Source organism: Capricornis sumatraensis, chromosome 10 (assembly GCF_032405125.1).
Source record: "Capricornis sumatraensis isolate serow.1 chromosome 10, serow.2, whole genome shotgun sequence".
In the NCBI taxonomy this organism is placed as follows: Eukaryota; Metazoa; Chordata; class Mammalia; order Artiodactyla; family Bovidae; genus Capricornis; species Capricornis sumatraensis.
The window spans coordinates 36235477-36257296 of record NC_091078.1 but is presented as its reverse complement, the minus strand read 5'-3'; the positions used below and the strand labels follow the sequence as shown (position 1 = coordinate 36257296).

General features: G+C 44.7%; 1 protein-coding gene across 1 annotated transcript in view; it reads right to left on the bottom strand.

Moving 5' to 3' along the window:
• NID1 (nidogen 1) overlaps positions 1-21820 on the bottom strand; it is a 99124-nt gene that overhangs the window by 4718 nt on the left and 72586 nt on the right. Inside the window, exons 13-17 of the mRNA XM_068981722.1 lie at positions 15730-15948; positions 13163-13335; positions 7404-7530; positions 2231-2402; positions 883-1040 (exon numbers count right to left, since the gene is read on the bottom strand). Coding sequence (XP_068837823.1) covers positions 883-1040; positions 2231-2402; positions 7404-7530; positions 13163-13335; positions 15730-15948 — 849 coding nt within the window. The remainder of the gene's footprint in view (positions 1-882; positions 1041-2230; positions 2403-7403; positions 7531-13162; positions 13336-15729; positions 15949-21820) is intronic.

Here is a 21820-nt window from a genome sequence, read left to right as displayed (position 1 = left end):
GCTTAGTGAGAAGGAAGCCATGTTCCAGCTTCTGTTCAAATCCCTCCTGCCTGAAGCCCCTCTAGACCTTCCCTCCCTGTTTTCAGAGCCCTTAGAATTGCTAAGCTGCTCCCACTGGGTGAGCAGCTGCGCACAGCCGCGCATCAATGCCTGCATTATGACCAACTTAAGGCTTGGGTTTCCACTTAACTGTGCATGCTTTACTTCCTGCATCTCCTGTGGTACCTGAAAGTGTCTAGAACGAAGGAGGAACTCAACAGAGACTTGATGGATGATTGACATTCTTTCCCAACTGAGCATCCTGCCCACATCAGGGGCACCCCAAATCTGCCCAGGCAGGAGCACACATCGGGACTGCCTTACTTTATCTTCCTTGGCTTCAAGTCCTGCCTTAGCCCTGCTTGGGGACAAGCAGGAGCTACAAAGATGTAAGTCATGAATTGCTTAATAGGTACCAGGATGAGGACAGGCTCTGGGGGTCAGCAAACTTTTTCTTAAAGGGCCAGATAGTAACTATTTTAGGTTGTGTGAGCCAAGAGGTGAAATCAAGGACATTATACAAGAATTTGTATAAGCTTTTAAAATGTAACATTTGAAAATGTAAAAACCTTTTACAGCTCCCAGGTTATACCAAAACAGGTGGCCATACCATTTGGCCCCAGGCTATAGTTTGCTGACTCCTGACCTGGAAGATTGAGAATACTCCCTGGGCTACATCAAGCTGTGGGAAACAGTTTCCAAGCAAAGATATGCAGCTGATGTTTGTGCAGAAAAATAGCAGTTCAATAGCTACTCTCGATAGTACAGTGGATAACAATGATTATTTGGTAAAAAACGAAGCCCTGTTCCGACCCAGGAGCCAGGCCTGGGGCTTTCCATCACCTGCATCCACCCAGCAGAGCTGAGACGAGTAGGCATCGAAGGTCAGCCCATTGGGCAAGCCCAGGTCATCCTGTACCAGGATCCTCCGGTTTGTGCCATCCATGTAGGAAGTTTCAATTTTGGGGTTATCTCTGTTCCAATCTGTCCAATAAAGATTCCTGGAGGAAAAGGAAGTGAAAGGGGAAGAGAAATAATGAAGATGTATGAGAAAAAGTTCACTTAAAGACACTTAAAAAGAACCTATGATAGGGAATTCCCTGGTGGTCCAGGGGTTAGAACTTTGCATTTCCACTGCAGGGGGCATGAGTTCAAAACCTGGCCAGGGAATTAAGATCCTGCAGGTCATATAGTGCAACCAAGAAATTTAAAAATAAAATAAAAATTAATGGCTATAAAGGATCTGGAGGTGCCAAGACACATTGCCTTTGTAAAGATCCCTCTATTTGGTTTTTCCCTTGAATCATTCTGTTACTAACAACTTCACTTCCCTTAAATATAACTGACATATCTCAATGAAACTGTTTTTAAAAAATAGAGCGCCATAACTGACATAAACACATGGGGATTCTCATATGCTGTCAGCACTCAGGAAGGCAAAGCAGACCCAGAGGATGAAGCCCAGAAGCAACACTGGCAGGATAACTGGTCAAGGCACCTGAAATCAGAGAGGTGGCCAAATGGCCACAGAACAGGAGATGCGGTCTCACGTCAAAGCATCAAGGAGACATGAGCCTAGGGTGTAAGACTCAGAGCCTGCAGTGAGGGAAAGAGTGTGCTCACAAAACCCCGAGGCAGGGCCCCCAAGCTGTTCATGCTGGGTTGGGCCCCCGGAAGGAGCCCCAGGGGGACAGTGATGCTACCCTGATATTCTTCTGGGGTTGATACAACTCAAATATTTGATTAACATTCAATCCAAGTGGAAATATCCAATTTCTGAGCCGTCAACTTACAAAGCTCTTGGTAAAAGATTTGAAAGTGGAACATGGTACTGAGTTCATGATTCCGGTGGATTATAATAAATGTTCTGGCTTCACCTCAGATATCTATGCACCACCAACTGTGGACTCATTCATCCTAAACTCATTCATTTCAGGACAGCAATGCTGGAGTTACAGTCAAACTTTGAGAATATGCACAAGGGCAGATGTAAATTGAATAGACACACACACAGATTTAGACAAAGATACCCTTTCACGGGGGCTTCCCTAGTGGCAAGATCCTCTGGAGGAGGGCAACCCATCCCAGTATCCTTGCCTGGAGAATCCCAAGGACAGAGCAGCCTGGCGGGCTATAGTCCACAGGGTCACACAGAGTTGGACACGACTGAAGGGACTTAGCATGCACGCACCCTCTCACGGAATCTGTTACGATGCCTCTGGGATTCACCAAGTCAGTCTCAAACAGCACCCGGCGCTGGGTCCCATCTAGCTTCGCAACTTCTATCCGATCCAGTTGAGAATCCGTCCAGAAGATGTTGCGCCCAAGGTGGTCAAGAGCAATGCCTTCGGGGCTTCCAAGATCTAGAAGTAAACACCAAACATTATTGATTTTTTTTTTTTTAATGAGTAAGATGAGGTTTTTCTGATTACTCTGCGCTATTTCATCTGTCATCGAACCCTTGCACTTTGAGAAAACCCATGGGAGTGTTAAATGCTTGTTAAGATAAATAACACTCAGGGACGAGTGTTACAGTGCTACTCACTCCCTTGATGGCCATCCATATTGGGAATGGATGGATGGGTACCATACTGGGAACCCAACCCATACCCAACCCTGTGGCCCTGCCTTCCAGGAGCCTGCAGCCAATCACAGCTCAGGCTGAGTTCCAGGCTCTGTGGAGCATGGAGCAGGAACGCTGTACTTAGCCTGGGGAGACCGAGGAACACTTCCTGGGGGAGGCAATGCCTCATAAGGCTGGCTGCTGCAGGAACAACAGGGCTTTCTCAGGCAGGGATCCCGGTCAAAGCCTTCCAAGCAGGGAGACCAGCACAGTGATATAAAGGAAGAACGGGTATGGCTTGAAGTATACGCTGTCATTCTGTGTGGCTGGAGACCCCGAGGGTGGAGAGCGGCCAGAGATAAAGTTAGGGTGCGTGTGTTAACAAGCTTAGAGCTTATCTCTTATGTAAAGGGGAGGCACGGGAAGATCTAAAGAGGGGGAATGGGACAGACTTATCTTATTCATCAGCGGGGGAAAACAGGTCATTGCGGAGAAATAATATATGCAAGAAATCACAGCTGTTATTACTTTCATACAAGTGTTAAGAGTACAAAGAAGGGGTGTCAGTGATTGCAATAACACCCCAGAAGTCTTCACTAGGCTCTAAGTAACTGATTTTCAAGCCAGGGGTTGCCACAGTATAAGCTGACTGCAATGCGAGCCTTTAGCACCCACCAAACCTAATCAGGAGTTCAAGATTGCAATGATTTCCTGACTATAAATACAACCAAATTAAAAGCTAAAACCCTACCAGGATTTTACTGGGGTCACCTTGGACTCTTTCCCCTCAGCTGATTATGGAGTTGAAGGTCATTTAGTACGGCTGGAAGTGGAAACAGGAAGGGGACGAGCCAAGGATGGAGCTACCCTGCCCCAGGGACTTGGTATAAACCATCCCTGCAGCACTGTGTTCTTTCATCAATAGCGAAGCAGTCCCAACCCTCAGTCCCCTCCGTATCAGCTTTCACTAAACTCCTACGATGATCATAACTATGAATGATGGAAACATCTAAGCCCCCCTGAAGGACTCCCACCAGAGAAAGCTTATTAAGACTTAGAAACAATCGTTTCTAATTCTAAACAAGGTCTTCATTATTCCAACTCAAACCAAAGATTTATAAAGTACAACAAACTGGTTCCAAATTGAGAAAGGAGAACATCAAGGATGTATATTGTCACCCTGTTTATTTAAATTACATGCAGAGTACATCATGCAAAATGCCAGGCTGGATGAAGCACAAGCTGGAATCAAGATTGCCAGGAGAAATAGCAATAACCTCAGATATGCAGATGACACCACCCTTATGGCAGAAAGCAAAGAACTAAAGAGCCTCTTAATGAAAGAAGAGAGTGAAAACGCTGGTTTAAAACTCAATATTCAGAAAATGAAGATCATGGCATCTGGTCCCATCACTTCATGGCAAATAGATGGGGAAACAATGGAAACAGTGACAGACTTTATTTTGCGGGGCTCCAAAATCCCTGCAGATGGTGATTGCAGCCATGAAATTAAAAGACGCTTGCTCCTTGAAAGAAAAGCTATGACCAACCTAGACAGCATACTAAAAAGCAGAGACATTACTTTGCCAACAAAGTTCTGACTAGTCAAAGCTATGGTTTTTCCAGTAGTCATGCATGGATGTGAGAGATGGACTATAAAGAAAGCTGAGTGCCAAAGAACTGATGCTTTTGAACTGTGGTGTTGGAGAAGACTTTTGAGAGTCCTCTGGACAGCAAGCAGATCCAACTGGTCCATCCTAAAGGAGATCAGTCCTGAATATTCATTGGAAGGACTGATGCTGAAGCTGAAGCTCCAATACTTTGGCCACCTGATGCAAAGAACTGATTCATCTGAAAGACCTTGAAGTTGGGAAATATTGAAGGCGGGAGGAGAAGGGGATGACAGAGGATGGGATGGTTGGATGGCATCACTGGCTCAATGGACGTGAGTTTGGGTAAGCTCCGGGAGTTGGTGATGGACAGGGAAGCCTGGTGTGCTGCAGTCCATGGGGTCACAAAGAGTCGGACATGACTGAGCGACTGAACTGACTGAAAATATTTCCCACATCCTTGGAGGCAAAGAGACAGTGAGACTGACCTCCAAAGACCCCTTCAGACCTCCAGACAAAATCAGAAGAAATCATTCTAGGGTATATTTAGAACGAGAACATCCTGTCTAAGAGGCATGGGCTATCCAGAAATGATGGGACCAGGGAAGGCTGTTTAATGAGAGTATCTTTGCAAGTTCCCGGAAGGAACTCCTTGCCAATTGTTTTTTTAGAAACAGTCTGGTCTTGACGTCAAACCCAAGAGCAACCAGAACTCCTCCCCCAACCAGAAAAATACTTCTTTATAGGCTAAGGAGCCAAAGGAAAGGCCTGGAAAACCTCATCCTTTCCTGTGAGTCAGGGCAAGATTGGAAAACTGCAGAGCAATATATTCCACACTGATTGTATCAAAAGGAAACAGATGATGATACTTATTAAAGTTATCTGGCTAGGACTTTAACTCGAGGAAAAACAGAGAAGCCTGGGATTCTGACATTATGAAATTAGGAAGAAAAAGAAGATACCCACTGCCATTTTCACTCACTAGGAAAATACCATGATGAAAACGTAAGTGGAAGCTTCTTTCTCTTTTTGGAAATTAAAAAGACAATGTATTCCTAGTGATCTTTCTTTTACAAAGATCACATTCTGATTTAATTCTGTGTTTTCACAGTGGGCTTTTGTCTGGAATGTTTCTTACTGGTCTTAAAGCTTTCTTGGATCATTATCAGTTCCAAAAACAACAGGAAATAGCAAACGATGACCTACTCCCCACTTCCTGTGGGTTTTGAAGTCAAATTACTGATAATAGAAACAACATTTTCAACAGCATTAAGATGCAAAAAGGCATCTTCAAACTTGTATTCATTAGAAACTTCATTCCATTCATTAAAGCAAGCCATGAAAACTAGCAGACATTATTTAAATAGCACGTTGGCTTCCAGAAAAGTATCTGAGGTCTGTGTCCATAGTCGCCCTGTTTAACGCAACCTCAGCTTAATTCCTGCTGTATTATCTCTTATGAAGGAGCCAAGGAAGGAAAAATATATCCCAGGGGCTGTTCCACAGGCACAAGGGCCCTTCTGACACTATCAAAAGTTGTAGGGAGACATTAAATTAGAAAAGCTACACTTAGCCCCTGGAAGAAAAGCTATGACAAACCTAGATAGAGTATTAAAAAACAGAGACATCACTTTGCTGACAAAGGTTTGTCTAGTCAAGGCTTTGCTTTTTCCAGGAGTCATGTTCAGATGTGACAGTTGGACCATAAAGAGGGCTGAGTGCCAAAGAACTGATACTTTTGAATTGTGGTGCTGGAGAGGACTCTTGAGAGTCCTTTGGACTGCAAGGAGATCAAACCAGCCAATCCTAAAGGAAATCAACCTGAATATTCATTGGAAGGACTGATGCTGAAGCTGAAGCTCCAAAACTTTAGCCTCTTGATGCTAAAAGTGGACTCATTGGAAAAGACCCTGATGCTGGGAAAGACTGAAGGCAGAAGGAGAAGGGGATGACAGAGGATGAGATGGTTGGATGGCATCACTGACTCAATGGACATGAGTTTGAGCAAACTCCAGGAGATGGTAAGGGACAGGGAGGCCTGGCGTGCTGCAGTCCATGGGGCTGCAAAGAGTCAGACACAACTTGGCAACTGAACAATAACACTCAGCCCCAAGCATCAGTAAAAAGAAATACCAAAGAGGCTCAAATATTTTAAAGATGTATCTTTGCTTTTTCCCCCAAGCCAGGAAGTCCTTAAAGATGTACCTTTGAGTGTTTTGCAGAGAAAACAAGATGATTTTACATAGCACATATCATTGGCATGGCAATGTCTTTTGATTGAAAAATTCTGCAAGGCAGCTGGTTAAGTCACAGACTGAGCAATGTGCAGTATTTGACCTTTTCAGTAGAGGAGAATTTTTACAGGTCCTTGGACTTTTTGTCATAATGGACTTGAATCTTGATAAAACATATCCATTTAAAATAGTCTTGACTTGTTGAATGTAGGCATTAAAATAATAGAGTCCTTGGCTTAAATTGGCACCTGTAAATTAAGGAATTGAGGTTAAACGTTGAGGGGTAGGCTGTGCCAAAGCGTCATGTGGTTTACCATTACTGATGCAACAAAAACAGAAATGTCTGTAAAAGTTCAGCCTAATTTGCTGTACTCCTCTGGCAATCTGAGCAAGGTCCAGTGAGGGTGAGATGGAATAGAGGAGACCCACCCCACCATGAGGTTACAGGTTGAAGTGATAACCCTTCAAATTGAAAACTGTCTTGGGAATAGACTCACCTCTCAGGGACAGTATTTGCCAATATGCTTGTGACCCTCCCATCTTTATGATTTTTCTGTTTATTGCCTAATGGACCACCCCAAGGGGCAGACAGTCTGAGAATCAACTCGAGGCTCAGCAGCCAGAGGGAGATGCATATATCCAAACTGGATGGTTGAGTTTAGCCTTTATTATTCCTCAAAACTGGCTACATAAGCTTTCAGAGACAGGCATGGACATGAACCCTGTTTTAATTTTATTTCAGCAACACATCCCAGCTAAGATGTTCATGATTTAGTGATGAGTCCTTGGAGAACTATTCAGAGAAGGCTAGAAAGGGTGATATTTGGGCCCAAGAACCCAACCCATCTCCAATCACCATATCCTGCAAGCAACCATACACTGCATGACTCTGCTCTCTCCCCCAAGAGCCACGTGGGCTACTAAAAGCAAAACCAAGAATGATGCTTGCTTGCCCACCTTGTCGAATGATGGTGGTCGGCTCTCCGCCATGCAGACTGGCTCTCCCGATGGAAGGATGACTGATGTCAGTCCAGTATATCATCTTGTCCACACAGTCAAAGGCCAGTCCAATGATGACTTTATCCTGGAAGTGTAGACCGGTGGTGAGAGTGGTCCATCTACTCGTGCCTCATGATAGTAGGAATCTTTCATGTGCTTACAGGTGTTTGGACACCTTTCAAAATTAAGTGTCTTCAAGTCTTTTGTCCATTTTTTAAATTAAATTATTGAGTGGCAGGAGTTCTTTATAAACTTCAGATAAAAATCTGTTATGTATAAAAATCATATGTGTATAAGTATGTATATGTATGGGGCTTCCCAGGTGGCGCTAGTGGTAAAGACCCAACTGCCCATGTAGGAGACGTAAGAGACATGGGTTTGATCCCTGGGTCAGGAAGATGCCCTGGAGGAGGGCATGGCAACCTGCTTCAGTTTCTCTCAGCAAATAGCACTTTTTCATTTTCTTAAATGATGTTTTTTGGGAGCAAAAGTTTTAAATTTTTGTAAAGTCCAATTTATTATTCTTTTATGGATAATGCTTTTTGTATATTATCTAAGAAACCTTTGACAAACTGAAGATCATAAAAAAGAAATAAAACACATAAATATTGGAAAGGAAGAAGTAAAATTATTCTATTTGAAGACAATATGATTATTTATGTAGAAACTCCTGGGGAATCTATACTAATATTTTAATTAATAATTGAATCTAGCAAGGTTGCAGAATCCAAGATCAACATAAAACTGTACCAGCAAGAAATAGAATTTTAAGATAATAATGTTTATAATAGCAAGAAAACCAAAATATTTTAGGCTGAATACTATAAAACATTGCATAGCAAAATTAAAGAAGATGCAAATAAATCAAGAGATATTAGTTTAATGGATCATGAGATTTAACACTGCTAAGATATCAATTCTCCCTAATTAAGCATTAAAGATTCAATGCTATCCATATCAAAATCCCAGAAGGCTTTTCTTTCTTTCCTTTTTTTAAAGTAGAAACTTACAAGTTCACTCTAAAATATGTATGGAAACATAAGTAAAGTCCCTGGACACCACAGAAGTGGAAGACCAGGAAGATGTTTTAGGAGAGAACCAGTTATCAGCAAACACTTCCTCTTTAGAGGTCAGGTCATAAAGGACACAGAGACCCTTACCTTACACCATATACAAAAATAAGCTCAAAATGAATCAGAAATCCAAATGTAACAATTAAAACTATAAATTTCTTAGAAGAAAACATGGTTGAAAGCCTCATAGCGTTTGATTTGGCAATAATTTATTGGCTATGACATCAAAAGCAAAAAATAGGTAAATTGGATCTTATCAAAATGGAAAACTTCTGTTCAGTAAAAGATACGGTCAACAAAGTGAAAAGGTAACCAACTCATGGAAGGTGAAGAAATATTTGCAAATCATGTGTCTGATGAGGGGTTGATAAAATATATGAAGAACTCCTACAGCTCAGTAACAACAACAAAATAACCCAACCACAAAATGGGCAAAGGATATGAATAGATATTTTTCCGAAGAAGATATATAAGTGGCCCTTAAGCACATGAAAAGATGCTAACAAAGGTCCATCTAGTCAAAGTTATGGTTTTTTTCAGTAGTCATGTATGGATGTGAGAGCTGGACTATAAAGAAAGCTGAGCACCAAAGAATTGATGCTTTTGAACTGTGGTGTTGGAGGAGACTCTTGAGAGTCTCTTGGACTGCAAGGAGATCCAACCAGTCCATCCTAAAGGAAATAGGTCCTGAATACTCATGGAAGGACCGATGATGAAGCTGAAACTCCAATACTTTGGCCATCTGATACAAAGAAGTGACTCATTGGAAAAGACCCTGATGCTGGGAATGATTGAAGGCGGGAGGAGAAAGGGATGACAGAGGATGAGATGGTTAGATGGCATCACCGACTCAATGGACATGAGTTTGAGTAAGCTCTGGGAGTTGGTGACGGACAGGGAGGCCTGGCGTCTGCAGTCCATGGGGTTGCAAAGAGTTGGACAGGACTGAGCAACTGAACTGAAATGAACTGAACATCTCATTCACATTCCTTGTGAATGTGAAGTGAAAGTCACTCAGCCGTGTTCAACTCTTTGTGACCCCATGGATTATATAGTCCATGGAATTCTCCAGGCCAGAATCCTGGAGTGGGTAGCCTTTCCCTTCTCCAGGGGATCTTCCCAACCGAGGGATCGAACCCAGGTCTCCCACATTGCAGGAGGATTCTTTACCAGCTGAGCTACAAGGGAAGCTCCATAATACTGGAGTGGGTAGCCTATCCTTTCTCCAGGGCATCTTCCCGACCCAGGAATTGAACTGGAGTCTCCTGCATTGCAGATGGATTCCTTACTAACTAGAGAAATGCAAATCAAAATCACAAAATGCCACTTCACACATATTAGTATGGCTACAATTAAAGAAAAAAACAAAATAATAAGTGTTAGCAAAGTAGCAGGGAAATCTGGAATTTTTGTGCTCTGGTGGCGGGAATGCAAAATGGTGCAGTTGCTAAGGAAAACAGTATGGCAGTTCCTCAAAAAATTAAAAATAGAATTACCATGTAATTCCGTGTCTGGTTTATTTCCAAAAGAAGTGAAAGTAAGGACTTGAACAGATGTTTGTAAACCCATGTTTATAGAAACATTATTCATATTAGTCAAAAAGTAGAAGCAGCCCAAGTTCTCCACTGATGAACGGATAAACAAAATATGAAATATCCATATGATGGAATATTACTCGGTCATAAAAAGGAAGGAAATTCTAACACATGTCACAATATGGATGAAATCTGAAGATACTATGTTAAGTGAAGTAAGCCAGTTACAAGAGAGCAAGCAAGCACTGTGAGGAGCTCCCCTAGAACAGGCTAATTCATAGAGATAGAAAGAATGAAGTTCCAGAAGACTGGAGGAGGAGGAGGGAGTCATTAGTGAAGGGATCCAGAGTTTCAGTTTGGGACGATGGATGGTGATGACGGTGGTATTTAATGCCACTGAACGGAGGCATTAGGTACAGTTAAACTAAAATACCTAGATGGTAAAAACAGATAGCTAGGTAGAAGTATCCATAAATGGATAAATGATTGATAGATAGATAATAGATAGGAAAGACACAGTGAATATTGTTTCAGCACCTTCCCCTCCACGGATCACATCTCAGCTTCTGCTTCTCACAGCCTCATTTGACATTTAAGCCTCCCCCTGGGTGTTGGGGGAATGGCTTTCCCGACTCCTACTACCTGGGAGTGCGTGCTGGTGGATACAAGAGAAGAACAATGATTGCCCCTTGAGGGATTTGTGCTTCAGTGAGGCAACAGGACATCATAAAGATCACTTAGGCATTCCTTCAGTAAATACTTCTCAAGTGGCAAACACTGTTTGGGGTCTGGAAATACCACTGTGAAACAAATACCTCCATGAAACAGACGGACAATTTCTGGTCTTGGTGTGCTTATATTCTTTTAATTGGGGTATAGTTGCTTTACAATGCTGTGTTAGTTTCTGCTGCACAACAAAGTGAATCAGCCATATGTATCTCCCCTCTCTTGGACCTCCCCCTTACTCATCCCCTCTAGGTCATCACAGCACTGAGCTGAGCTTCCTGTGCAAGACAGCAGGTTCCCATTAGCTACCTGTTTTACACATGGGAGCGCACATGTCAACCCCAATCTCCCAGTTCATCTTACCTGCCATCCCCCAACCCCCACCCCATCCACTCCTCCGTTCCCTATGTCTCTGTCTATTCCTGTGTTGCAAATAGGTTCATCTGTACCGTTTTTCTAGACTCCACACACATGCTTTAGTGTACGATACTTGTTTTTCTCCGATTTATTTCACTCTATATGACAGACATTAGGTCCATCCAGGTCTCTATTCTTGGTGGGAAGAGATACATGAGATAAAGAACATGTACCCTGATATACAATGTACTGAGTAGTGCTGAGTGTTTGCTAAAAGACAGAGAAGGGTGACTGGAGGCTGCAGGCTGAACAGGGCAGCCAGGACAGGCTTCTCCCAGAGGTGATGTGCAGCAGAAATTTGTGGAAGGTACATGTGGCCGCGTCTATGTACATGTCAACCGTGCAATGTGCATGTGAGCCGTGCAAGGGTCTAGAGTGAGAAAACTGCAGGCAGGGGACAGCAAATGCAAACGCCCTGAGGTGCAAGCGTGTGTGGTGAGCTGAGGATCAGCTAGAAGGCCAGAGGGCTGCAGCTAGTGAGTGAGGGGGCAGGGGTAGGAAATGGGGTTGGGACAGGTAGCCAAAGGCCATGAAAATAACTGATTTTTTTTTTTCCTCTGGGTGAAAGGGGAATCCATCAGAGGGCTTTGTGCTGGGGAAGAACAATCAAGGCAGCTTTGCAAGAGGCTTTTGAAAAGCATTTTTTTTTTTTTTTACCATGGATGGACCTAAAGATCTCTAGTAAGTTAGTAAGCCAGAAAGAGAAAGACAAATACCATCCAACATCACTCACACGTGGAATCTAAAATATGACACAAGTGAGCTTATCTATGAAACAGAAACACACCCAGACAGAGAGCAGCCTTGTGGTCGCCAGGGCAGTGGGGTGTGAAGGGGCAGGAACGGGAGTTTGGGGTTAGCAGATGCAAACTATTGTGTAGAGAATGGATAAACAACAAGGTCCTACTGGATAGCACAGGGAACTACATTCAACATCCCGTGAAAAACCATAATGGAAAAGAGTGCGAGAAAGCATGTATATATGTGTGTGTGTGTATAACTGAGTCACTTTGCTGTACAGCAGAAATTAATACAACATTGTAAATCAACTGTACTTCAATAAAATAAAATTTTAAAAAAGAAGCATTTTTACTTTGCAGACTTTTTTTGATCTTGCTCATAAAGAAGAGTGGGTGTGGCCGTGTGTGGCATCTGTGATGTGGAGATTGATGCAGGAAGAGAAAATAGGGCAGGCAGCAGAGACAGGGGAGTGGAGAAGGAAGATGAGAAGAAAGCAACATTTCTATCCAGAATTTTCAAGAAAGCGCTGCAACCAGCACTGAGGGGTGATGAGGATTTCTGCTGGACTTTCATCTCCAAGGCCTGATGGACCACTCGCTGCTACTTTCCCCCTCCTTAGAGGACCCTGATGGCCCACCAGTGTCCTGGCACCCCTGAAGTCCACAGTCGGAAGCCTCCACCAGGTCTTAAGTTTGGTTTCCTGGCAGAAGGTCAGGATCCCAGCTAAAATAACAGCTTCTCAGAAGTGTCCGACCTCTATCTAACAGACAAAAATTCCCTAGCTCACAAAACACATCTTTGAGGCTTTGAAAAGCTCTGGTTACTGCCTCCTCTGCCTCCTGCCAGACATGAGGATCTTGAGTTGAGTGGCTGCCAAAAGATGAGTCATTTTGTGAATTTAGCAGGGATGGTGAGATCAAACCTGACAGATGCTCGCAGATGAGATATAGTAAGCGCAGGTGATGCCCCCCACTAGGGGTCAGATTCCAAAGTGGTCTCTAGCAGGCATTCTGTTTCTGTTCCCACCCTTGAATCTCCTGGGGGGAGGGGAGGGGACTTAGGAATAAAGTGGTCTTATTTAGAGATGGACACCCAGGGTCACACAGAATGAAGAGGCCCTGGGTCCAGGGATCTAGTCCCAGTCCCTGGTCTGACCACACCCTGCTTGTTGCTCTGGGTCATGGAAGCAGAGACTGTCACTGAAGTGCCATCAGCCAACACTCACCGGGGCGTGAAGCAGTGTCTTGGCTTCCGACTTGGTCATGGTGCTTCCCTCCAGCGGAAGGCGCTCTATCTTCCCTGTCTGGGCGAAGAGTAGATGGGTCCCGGGAGGAGGGGGGATCACAGCGGTAAGGACCGGGGGTCCAAAGTGAACTGGAGGAGCCGCTGTACTCAGACCTGGGTGGCAGGAGATGGCATTGAGCAAGGCCCGTATGCAGCAGGAACGCACAAATACACACGTGTGGGCACATGCACGGACTCACACACATGCACCCACACACCCTGGTCACGTCACCTCCTCGGCACCACAAACTGCACAATCACACGTGCCTATTAATGTCTGAGAGCACAAGGAGCAGGAAGACCGCAGCCAATCAAAGGGCATTTGTGATGAAGATGACACAGGGCTTGAGTGTAACATTAAACGTCAAGTGGAAAAAATGGCTCAGCCTCCCCCTTAATGGAACTAACCTGGCTATGGGTGCCCTGCTGTGGATGCTGGGCATCCAGGCTGTAGCAGCAATCCAAAACAAAGAAACAGCAAAACCCCCGAAATCCTGGCCACAGGGAACTTGCACCCCCATGGGAAGCTGCTGAGTATTTTCATGCCCAGTGGACTTGAAAGTCTAGGCAAGTCCATCAGAGTGGACTTGCCCCGCTCACCCCATCCCACGGGGGCAGGAGGGCCTCAGGCCCCAGAAGCAGGAACACAGTCGGGACTTTCCAGGACAAAACGAGGGGGGAGGCTCATCCTCCCTTAGAGGGAGCCTTGCCTCCTACCTGCTGACCTGCATGTCCAGCAAAGCTCTGGCTCACCTGATGGGAGAACCTCCCAGGAGGGGACATGCACCCTGCCTGAGGGTAAGGAGCACACAGTGCGTGTCGGGGAACCTGGGTCCCCGACCTGGTCCTGCCACTCACCACGTGGACACATTATGGACCTCTGCAGTGAGAGGGCGGAACCAGCTCATGGCCAAGCTCATTTTCAGTTCTTTTCTCCGGTCCATCTTGCCTGTTATAGCCACTCAGTGACATAAACCAATCTGGTGGATCTCTTTAAATCTCTAGAATCTATCCCTCCAAACACACTGCCTGCACCTCAGGTCAACCCTCGCCATTTCTCACCTGGATTAACTGTAAATACTGCAGCAGCCCCCGCCTCCCCATGGCCATGGTCTCATTCCTTCCTCGCAGCTCTTCTAAAACTGAAACCTGGTCACATCAGCACCTGCTCAAAATCCTTCCTGGGCTCCCCCCTGCTCTCAGGATCAAGGCAGATCCCTGCACAGAGCCTCTGATGTCTTCACTTCCACTCTGCTCCCCCGGCATGGGACACAAACTCCTGATGGCTTCCTTCCTGCCCCTCAACCTGCTCCTGCTACCTGGAACACAGATCTCCTCAACTCCACTTCCCCAGTGCAGGTGACTCTGGTCCTGTCAAAACCTTGGGTCAGGCAGTATTGCCTGCAAAGCCTTCCCTGGCCAACCCCCGACCCCCCAAGTCAGGTACACTGTGGTCCCTGCACAATCACATGTGCCTATTAATGAGAGAGGAACCCTCTCTCTCAGGTTCTTTTCCCTACCCTGCCTCTGTTTCCCTGCCCCCTGAGGTTCTAGGGCCCACACTGGGGCCTTTCCCTCTGCAGATGCCCCCAAGACCATGGCATCTGACACACCAGGTTAATGCTGGCTGGGTGGGATAATGAAGTTTGTGAGTGATCCCTTCTTAGCAGCCTCTTAGCAGCTCTGGGAAACTATCTGGTAGGGGATCAATTTATGATTACTGGCCATCTGGTGAATGGAGATGTCAAGAATGATTATATTCGATTTTGGTAATTTGTGACAATTAGCATTTTCTACATCTGGGACTGAATTTTAGAGCCAAGAAGCATCCTAGAGATTATTCTGCTCAAGTGAGATGTTGAAGGCAAGGACGCAAGAGTCTGTCCAGTGCCACACAGCCTGGCCCCAGTCCCAACTTGGCGCCTTCCTACCAGCACGACTGTTTCAGAGCCAGCTGGCACAAACCTTTGTGGCTGTTGGTTCCTGGCATCATTACAAATGGATCAAGTACCTAAAGGTTCAGGCACAACCTTGCAGGAGGCCGGTGTGACATAAGAGTTCCATGCCTGAGTAACAGGGTGCTGAGGAGGGGCTCTGGTTGGTCTCTCCCATTCCTGCTATGCCCCAGCACAGAGCCACTGAAGGGCCAGGCTGCCCAGCGCAGGGTTTACCCAGAGGAGCCCCAAGCACACACACACACACACCTTCTGCTATCAATTGCAATCTTCTCCAGCAGGCCCTGCCCATCATTTGCACAACACAGGTTTGCACCAAAAAGGAAAAGAAAAGGGTGAGAGGAGGGAGAGGGTGAAGAGGGGTGTGAGTTATGGGGAGAGGGAAAAGGGGGCTGCAGAGGGGAAAGAGGAAGGGAGGGGACAGGCTTCGAGTCAGTGGAGCAGGTCAGGATTCAGGGCAGGCAGAAAGCGCCAACTGTGCCCCAGCCAAGGGTCCCCAGCAATGCTCGCGGATGCCCGGACGTCCCATCTCCAGCGCGGCTCTCCGACTTACATGGTGGCCTCATCCCAGACCCAGTCCTGGTCCCCTCCACCTCTTGGCCATCACGGTCCACACACCAGCAGTAGCCAGTGCTGCTGTGGCACTGGGTGGGCACGTAGTGTCCCTGCTCATCACATTCGGGGACGAACAGCCCAGGGGGCTGGGGCCGCGGGGAGTCCGCCGTCCCGACGACGCGCTCCCGCTCCTGCTGGCATCGGGTTTTCTCCACTCCTGTTAGAGAGAGGGGCAAAAAGAGGGTCATCAGTTCAAGCCCCCACACCCAGCTCGGAACCTGGGGAGCTGCCTGGTCATTGCCCCGTTTTGTATTATTAATTAAAAAAAATTTTTTTGTTCACCCTTATAAAAGGATGTTGACTTACAGTATTCTATTAGTTTCAGGTACATGACAATGATTCAAAATTTTTATAGATTATACTCCTTTTAAACTTACAAAATACTGATTTTATTCTCTATGTTGTTGCTATCGTCGTTCAGTTGGTCAGTTGTGTCTGACTCTTTGGGACACCATGGATTGTAGCCGGACAGGGTCCTCCGTCCATGGGGCTTTCCAGGCAAGAATACTGGAGTGGGTTGCCATTTCCTCCTCCAGGGGATCTTCCTGACCCAGGGATCGAACTTGAGTATCCTTCTTGGCAGGCAGATTCTTTACCACTGAGCCACCTTGAAAACCCTATATTCTCTATGTTGTGCAATATATCCTTAGAGCTTATTTAAAAAATTTAATTTAATTTTTACTTTATATTGGAGTATAGTTGATTTACAATGTTGTGTTAGTTTCAGGCATACAGCTAAGTGATTCCGTTATACATATACACATATGCATTCTTTTTCAGATTACAGTGTATTGAGTGGAGTTCCTTGTGCTCTGGGATGTTTTATTAATTAAAAATTTTAAACAGCATTATTAATTAGTGGACTTAACGGTCAAGAAGAGTATGTCTACATTTTCTTTTCCTTTCTAAGCCATTTTTTTTTCAGTTTTGAAAAACAGAGGCAAAATGGATATAATATATAATCAACCATTTTACACTGAACAATTCAGGGGTAGTTAGTGCAGTCAGAATGCTGAGTGACCACCACCTCCCTCTAGTAGTAGCAACACATTCTCCTCACCTCAAAAGGAAATCCCAGATCTATTAAATAGTTGTCTCCACTTCCTCCTTCCTCCCAGCCCCTGGCAACCACAAGTCTGCTGCTGTCTCTATGGATTTACCTATTTTGGTTCGTTCTCATAAATGGAATCTTACAATATGTGGCCTTTTGTGTCTAGCTGCTTTCACTCAGCAGGCTGTTTTCAAGGTTCATCCACATTGTGGCCATGTAATAGTACTTACTTAGTTCTTTATTCATAGCTGAATAATATTCTACGGCATGTCTACACCACATTTTGTTTACTATTCATCGCTTTATGGGCAGCACTGACATTTGTTTTAAGAAACTTTAAATTTTTCTTAAATGTGTTCTTTTTGTCATCACCAGCTTCTTGACTGCCCACATTGAGTCCAACTCAAAGATATGGGTGACCCTAGGGCACATTTACCAGCATATGTGTGTTTCCTTTTAATTATGGGCTAGTGTGAAATATGGCCTTTCAACTATGCAACTCCTATCCCGAGGCTGGGAAATACCATTCCATATGTGTGGAATTCCTGATGAGATGCTATATTCTATAGTAAACAATTCTCAAGTATGCACCACCCCCATCACTTCACAGCATAGAAGGGGAAAAAGTGGAAGCAGTGATAGATTTTATTTTGGGGAGCTCCAAAATCACTGTGGATGGTGACTGCAGCCATGAAATTAAAAGATGCTTGCTCCTTGGAAGGAAAGCTATGACAAACCCAGAGAGCATATTAAAAAGCAGAGACATCACTTTGCCAATAAAGATCCATATAGTCAATGCTATAGTTTTTCCAGCAGTCATGTATGAATGTGAGAGTTGGACCATAAAGAAGGCTGAGTGCCAAAGAATTGATGATTTTGAACTGTGGTGTTGGAGAAGACTCTTGAGAATACCCTGGACAGCAAGGAGATCAAACCAGCCAATCCTAAAGGAAATCAACCTGAATATTCATTGGAAGGACTGATGCTGAAGCTGAAGCTCCAAAACTTTAGCATCTTGATGCTAAAAGCAGATTCACTGGAAAAGACCCTGATGCTGGGAAAGACTGAAGGCAAAAGGAGAAGGGGGCACCAGAGAATGAGATGGCTGGATGGCATCACTGACTCAATGGACATGAATTTTAGCAAACTCCAGGAGACAGTGAAGGACAGAGGAGCCTGGTGTGCTGCAGTACATGGGGTCACAAAGAGTCAGACCTGACTAAGCAACTGAACAACTACAACAAAAGCTGCTTCCGCTCTGACTAGAGCTCAGCCACGACAGCATCAGACAGAGGCAGACAGGCCAGCATCGCCATGGCCTGTGCACATCCTCCATACAGAGATGCCCAGGTGCAGCTGAGGGCCATACTTCACAGCCAAACTGAACCATGTCAGCTGCCCTTCTTTTGCAGGCCCTTCCATTCCCTCACTCATCCATTCATTCATTTATTGTGTGACTCCCCCTCCTCCTCCTCGGTGAATCCTTTCAGAATCAGCTCAGGCATGTGCTCCCTGCAGGAAGGCTTCTCAGGCCCTCCAAGAGTTCCCAGGATGCTCTGGATTCTCGTCACTCTGATGCTGAGACTCAGAGGCTGTTCCCTGTCTGTCTCCCTGAGCAGATTTTAGGCTCTAAGACAGTGAGTGACTGCATTCCCTTAGCCTTGACTTGGGAAGCACTTCTGGGCTGGAGTCAGGGTGCACATGGGACTAACTCCCAGGTCCTGCGCTCAAGGAGCTCATAGTCTGGAGGGAAGGGAACAAGCAAACACAGAGCGACAATCCAGTGAGTCATTGCTTGACAGGAGAGCCTATGACACAAAAGATACACACAAGACATCCTTTCCTTTTTTTTCTTGGCTGCACCACATAGCTTGCAGAATCTTAGTTCCCCAACCAGGGATCAAACCCGAGTCCTCGGCAGTGAGACTATGGAGTCCTAGACATTGGACCATCAGGGAATTCCCGAAATATCCTCTCTGTAGGGCTTGGAGAGCAAAGGTGTGGTGGTGTCCTTTTTTATTTTAATCTTTATTGGAAGACTGTGGTTATACAATCCAGGGCAGGGCTCTACTGACTTTTTCTGCTAAGAAGCAGAGAGTAAATGTTTGGGTTTTGTGGGGCATATGATCTCTGTCACAATTCAATTCTATGGATGTGGCATGAAAGCATCCAAGTTTAATACATAAATGAATGTGTGTTTCAATAAAACTTTATTAACAGACACAAATGGTGGGCCATATTTGGCCTGTGGGGGATGTAGCTTTCAACCCTGGCTCTAGGACATTGCTAGTTACATTAGGGAGAAACCTCATATAAATACTCATGTATTAATATATTACTGTGTTAATATTATATATATAGTAATAATAGAACAGATAATAATATATTACATATTTCATAGAATTTTACATCTGAAAAATGTTTTTGTTCCTCAGTTCCACCACTTCTGCTCTTGTCAGCAGTGCTGGTCAACCAGTGATGTCAGGACTAATCCCCTGGTGTTATACGAGACAAGAGTGGAATGTGTTGAGACAATGTGCGCGGCTGGAATTTTTAAGTCCTGCACTCCAGTGTTCATCTGTGACAGTATCTTCACGAGGCCTTCGCAGTGGCATTCGGTGTGTGCTGCCAGTGAATGTTTCAAGTGCCTTTGTCTGCACTGCCAGTTCTCACGTCAGCCTGCTGGATGTGGCTGCCCCCTTGATTAGAAGCAGTAAGCCCGCCAGAAAACTGTGTGTTGAGCCTGGTGAGGGGCAACTGGGTCTGCTCTTTTGTCCCAGAGGCTAATAGAAAAACCAAAAACAGCATAGTGAGCTATATTCAATATTCTGTGATAAACCAGAATGGTAAAGAATATTACAAAAACAATGTCCATATGTGTGTAACAGCCACCGGTACAGCAGAGATTAGCACAACACTGTAAATCAACGATTTCTGTTCAGTCACTCAGTCGTGTCCAACTCTTTGTGACCCCATGGACTGCAGCACACCAGGCTTCCCTGTCTGTCAGTATACCTCAGTTAAAAAAAGAAAAACAAACAAAAAGTATTTGATGTAGGAAGAGCCAAACAAAGATACAAAATAAGCCATCTAGTTGATAATAAAAATGTTGGTCTTGCTCACTCTTAGGTGTAGGGCTTGCTTATGTCCTCAGTATCTTACATTTGTACAGGGTTTTAGCTTCTGTACCAGCTGTCTCTGTTCACACAGGGTTCACTTAATTCTCACTATAATTCTGTGCAACAGGCAACTATGGCTTTTATGTCAAATGAGAGAATTGGAGTTTGGACTGGCTCCCCCAGGCCACAGCACTAGCAAATGCTTTAGCTCAAGCTAGAATCCAGGTCTCTGGATCCCCAGCCCAGCCCCGGGCCCTCTGCACACACATGCTCAGTGCCGAGGACGGCCTGCCGGTGGTCTCTCTCTCTCTCTCTCTCTCACACACACACACACACACACACACACACACACTAGCTTAACACACTCACCAGAATTATCTGTGGCCCACAGACTTGTTTCCTTCCATGAACATCTATATTTGGTGTTGCCTTTCCAATCAGAAAGCATGCCTGGTGCTCTGTATACTGTCAACAAAACTGAACTTTTAAGGGAATGGGTACCTCTCTTTTCTGTGGCTGACAGGACTGTGTGAGCCAATATACGAAATCTCCAGTGATCTAGAATTTCCAGTGGAGCTGTGAAGCGCTATAACTTGAACTTACGTAACAGTTGGGGGAGACCTCAATGGTGCCTCAGGAAACAGAACTTCAAGTCTGTTTATGGAGGCTGTGCTTATGATATCACTGTGTTCCTGGGAATGGCTTCTCAGCCTGGCCCACAGCGGCCCCTCCAGGCCCACGTGGGGAGGGTCCCACTATGGGTGGGGTAGGGGTGGGATGGTAAAGACACATATCCCGTCCTGGCTGCTGGTTGATTAAATGACAACTGAGGCAAGGTTCTCGTTAGTCTTTACTCATCTACTCTCTTTACTTATCTTTATTCTTTTCTCTCTTTACTCATCTCTTTATTTGCTTGAGGATATACTAATCCAGGGAACAGCAGGGAGTCTGGGGTGACTTTTCTCCAACTGAGGACAAAGAGAACGACAGGACGTCCCTCAATAGATGAAGGATAAGAAAGGGATGGCAGAGGGAACTACAGATAGAAAAACAAGCTGTGCTCCTAAATCCTTGACCGACAGAAACTGTAACGTAGTGAACATTTAGAGGCTAACTCTAGAGGATAATTTGTTTCAGAGAAATAGATAACTAATATGGCAGCCTTTAAACTTCCTGACCATGATCCGTAGAAATGCATTCCACTCTGCAATTCAGGACATATACACACACACACACTTACACATATACACACGGGCACACAACTCAGCCATGCACCAGACAAGGATATACAGCCACCATTTCACGAGACAAGACTTATTCCTACTCCACACTCTGCATACTCTATTTTCTTGATTATTGGTTTCTATTTCATTCCATTCCATTTAAATGAAAATAACAACCCACTATGCTGATTTCACAATCCACACACGCATTTTGGGCAAAGAGTGCAGAAGGACAGCAGAGAACAAGTCATTTTTTTCTGTTTTGCTTATCGTTGGTTAATACTGCAATAGCCATGACCTTAACTGACTAACCTCTAAAGCTAGTTTTTTATTTAAAAATCAATCCCCTCTGTATAGAGTAGGTATCAAAAAATGCTGAATGTCTAATCCCTACACTTCATTATGTTTGGCAATAGGAGTTTGAATGATACTATACTTAATTTTTTTGTCAATATTTCATTAGGTATTCATTTGTCAATATTTCATCAGGTAGTCATATAAAACTTAAAAAAACATGATGAAAACCTCAGTGTTCCTATTCCAACTGGAAATACATTAAAATGCAAATGCAGCAAGGCTCCCTAACCCCAATTTCCTCTCCTATCACAGAAGGTAACCTTTATCCTGAAGTTTTGG